The 4,256-nt window shown below is 32.4% G+C and overlaps 1 protein-coding gene across 1 annotated transcript; it reads right to left on the minus strand.

Annotated features, from left to right (window-relative positions):
• Positions 1-971: 971 nt before the first annotated feature.
• On the minus strand, positions 972-1,625 carry LOC104232358 (zinc finger protein GIS3-like). The gene has a single exon (XM_009785541.2). It carries the CDS (start codon positions 1,623-1,625, stop codon positions 972-974), a length of 654 nt encoding a protein of 217 aa, XP_009783843.1.
• Positions 1,626-4,256: the final 2,631 nt, after the last annotated feature.

A 4,256-nucleotide genomic window follows, 5' to 3' on the forward strand; every position in this document is an offset into this window, starting at 1 on the left:
ATATTTATATATTTTGACACTGAAAATTCTGGCTTCGCCGTCGAGAATAAAGCCTAACTCAAGTGATTAAATTAGTCGTTTAGCACTGCTAGCTAATACCAATTAGCATTTAGCTATGTTGGTATTTAATTATGTAGTGATTTATATGATTCTGACAATATTTTCTTGCAAGTAGATATTTTCGAATAAAAACCAAATAATTGGAATGATAAATAAAACGAAATAGTAAGAAAAGAATGTTCTGATACCACTAATTAGGCAGATGTTGACTACAAGAAATCAAGTGGGCATTTAATTTAGCTCTTACCAAAGTGATAGAAAATTTGTTGGACATGAATTGCTTTCTACTAATGTATTGTCACTTCTTCTAGATCAATATATCACTTTAATTTAATTTAATTTAATTTTCAATGCAAAAGATTATTTAGAATCCTTTAATGATTTCAACAAATTAAATCAAAGCTTAGCTAACTCTACTTGCAAATAAATGGTTAGATTCAACAAGGATACGTCCTCAAAATTGACGTAACTGGTAAAATTGTTGTCATGTAACCAGGAGATCATGGGTTCGAGCAATGAAAACAGTCTCTTACAGAAATGTAGGGTAAGGCTGCGTATTGTGATCCGACTCATCCCGGTCCCTGGGCTGCCCTTTTATGCCTCTCCCCCAAATAACTCTTTTAAGTTTTTTATATTTTATTTATGCATAGTGTAAAAAAAATATCTACACCATTAGATCACTTAAAAGATAAGTGTAAGCGACTGTCCACAAAAATCGAAATTAATTATTTCGACAAAATAAAAAAGAAGGTTAAAATATGTGAGCAACAACTAGAGAGAGTTTGTTTTCGTAGCGATAAAATCATCAAATGCGTGTAATGATTCTTTTTCTTTTCTTTTGAGTGAAAAAATAAATAAATAATGTAAAAATGTACAAGATTCGGAATTTTCAGGATAAATTTTAGTGAAATTTACAAGCTTAATTGCAAATCCAATCCAAATGGGTCATCAAAATTGGGCCCAATATCAACTCTCGACAACTTACTCAATGATGGCCCATTATTTACGTCAACTCTACCACTATGGGCCTTAACATGTTGAGGCCCAACACTAGCTAAGCTGGACTCCGCTACACCGCCAGTGTACTGAAAGTTCCCTACACCCCTTACACTATTGGACGTTGTAAAAACACAGCCATGAAAGGGAGGCGCGGCGCGTGGTACGTAAACCCACGACGGAGATGACGCCGGAACCACCATAGTACCCGTCGGAGAAAGGAGGTGAGATGGCGGAGCGAAGGCGGAGACAATAGGGTTTCGCATGTAAGCGTTACGACTAGCTTGCATTTGGGCACGTTTTAATTGTTGTCTTTCTTTTTTGTGTGCATTTTGATGACCACCTAAAGCTTGTGAATTTGCAAATTCTCTACTGCAGTATTGACACTCGTATTTCCGGCCGTCGGAAGCCGGAACACTGCCGGATTCCGGCGACCCTGATGATGTTTTTGTAGAGTTAACTTCTTGTTCTTGATCTTCCTCTGTCATGTTGAAACCAAATAACTTTAAACGTCCATTACTTGTAGGATTATAAGTACCATTTTTACTCTGAAACTCCAATTCTGCCATATATTTTTGGGTATATATATGTATATAAATATGTACGTAGTGTGTGTGTGTGTGTTTTCAGGGAAAAGAGACAGAGAAAGTGAGACAGAAAGAAATAGAGAATGTGGAAACAAAGGAGAAGGCCTAAGGGAAAATGTTTGCATGTGTAGGTTATTATATATACAACTCTAGAAGGGCTTAAATTTATTTTTAATTTAATTAAGCTGAGAGAAAATATTTTATTAAAGTGAGTGAGAGAGAAAAGAAATAGATTGTTGCGGACATCCCAAGGAGAAGAAAGTAAGTGTGAAATTTAGGAACATGTCCCATATGTAAATTACACGTCACACATTTACATCAAGTAATATTAATTTATTACGATTAAACGATAAAATTTTATTACTTTTTAATTTCATTTTATATGCATGATAGTGTTCATTTCATTAGTAATGATTGGTGTTAAATATGTTATGATTACATTTTTATGACTATCCAACATATAGCTAAAAGATAATATTTAGAAGTTTAAGGTTAAAGAAGTTGGTATTCTAACTATGGAAAAATATCATTCTTTTTTAAATAAACAAAAAAAAAAGTATCATATAAAATTGAAATATTTGAATATTACGATGCTCACTGACAAAGAAATGCATATGAAAAACACATATTTTATATTTATTGATTGGTATAAACACTGAATGTAAATAAATTTTTATCCTTGTCTACACATCTCCATTTTCAAAATCTTGAATTTGCATAAAATACCCAAAGTTTTATATAGGCTAACAAAAACCATGTCACTGAACAATTAGTTGTATATAGGCCTTTATACAACTTAGTGTCTCATGTGAAGAATATAGGCTACCCAGTGGCGGAGCCACCTTATCCAAAGGGGTGTCAACTGACACGTCTTCGGTAATTTTTATTTTATATGTATATATTATTATATGTTTACTCCCCTTGACTTTTCACGTATTTACTTTTTTATATATGTTTTGACACCCCCTTAATAAAAATTCTGGCTCCACAATTGAGGCTACCTATATAACAATCTCGGCCAAGAGTTTGCATTCACATGAGACCTCCTAACCAGAGAAGTGAATAATAAATTATATGTAAAATATATTAAAAATAAGACGAATCTCATATCAAGGACATATTTTTATTTGGTGGGAAATGTCAATCCGTTTGTTGTTTTGGTTACTTGAGGTTTTAGATTTTGTTCTTGTTTCAATCGAACTATTGAGTAGAGTACTGGACTGAAGCTAGTGGTGAAGAAAGGGTGATTGTGAATAATACATGTGAAAGTTTTCATTCGATGTCTAGTATCCGCTTTGGTAGTCGACCAATTTTAGTTGCACTGCATAAAGTTCATTAAACAAAAAATATTTTCTTTTAGAAATTTTATTTTATTTTCAAGGTTCGAACCCTAACCCATGATTAAAAGTACGTAGAGAAACCATATCCTTATCCCACCATAATTTTTAATATAGGTCTCGCAGTCAGTGGCGGATCTAGAGGGTAGCGTATGGGTTCCCGGGAATCCAGTAACTTTTACACGGTCCTTGTATATATATTAAAAATTCATTAAATATCTACAAATATTTGATTGTGAAGCCAATTAATAATGTGAAATCGTTATAGGAAGCTATAAACTATTCAAAGTCTGTATCCGACTCTGCTCGCAGTGTAATTTATCGACTTTCTTGCACTTTGTAGCTTTCGCGTACGTACGATTAAAGGCAAAATTAAAAGAGTATACCTAATTGTTTTGATCATTGATTAGGGGACAAGATATTACAATAGGATTCTTGTAAACGTTACCTAACTAGTAATTTAACAAAAAAGCCAGTGGCTTCGTCGAATTACCCTAAAGTACTTGAGATATATAAAGAAATTACTAGTACCATTTTTCCTTTAACATATAAACTGTTATACATCGAAAAGGACAAGAAAAAAACACTATTACAAAAGGTTAGGGGCCCTCAGGAATATTTTGAAACATTGCAGTACAATATTAAAAATAGTAATTTTGGATCTAGCACTATATATCATGAGTTCAAAGAAATTTTTTAATTAAGAGTAAACTACTGAAAATATAAGAAAGCTAGTGCAACGGAAAGATATACATATATATATGTAACATTACATTAAATTTTTACCTAAAACATTTATAATAATCTAGTCCATCGATCAAATATAATATACCTATACCTATAACTAATATGGTCCAGCTAAATATAGTATGCCAAATTTTTGTACATTAAATTTATGTAAAATTGAAATTCCCAAAAATGACCTTGAAATATTCACGAGCATGGATTAATGTGGTGCAATAGTAAACACTCATTCATCTTTAATTAGAGCTCTATCAATTAGAGTACTAGGTATGGAAAAGTTCATGCAGGGAACGCTCGCTGATATAGAACTTTTTCGTGCATATCTGAATATAGTCGGACTCTAATGCAAATTCCCAACACCAAGTAAAAAAACACAAAATGAAAGACCTTGGAAGTTTCTCTTTGATACTAACTCCGTTCACTTTTAGTTGGCATATATACTAAAAATAGATTTTTATTTTTACTTGTCACTTTACGCATATCAACAGAAAACACACAAAAAAAATCCTATTATACCCATAGTATTTGTTAC

This window comes from Nicotiana sylvestris, chromosome 10 (assembly GCF_000393655.2).
Source record: "Nicotiana sylvestris chromosome 10, ASM39365v2, whole genome shotgun sequence".
Taxonomy (NCBI): domain Eukaryota; kingdom Viridiplantae; phylum Streptophyta; class Magnoliopsida; order Solanales; family Solanaceae; genus Nicotiana; species Nicotiana sylvestris.

Excerpts from the sequence above, each read along its gene's own strand:
- LOC104232358 (XM_009785541.2), bottom strand. The coding sequence starts at position 1,625 with ATGGCAGAATTGGAGTTTCAGAGTAAAAATGGTACTTATAATCCTACA.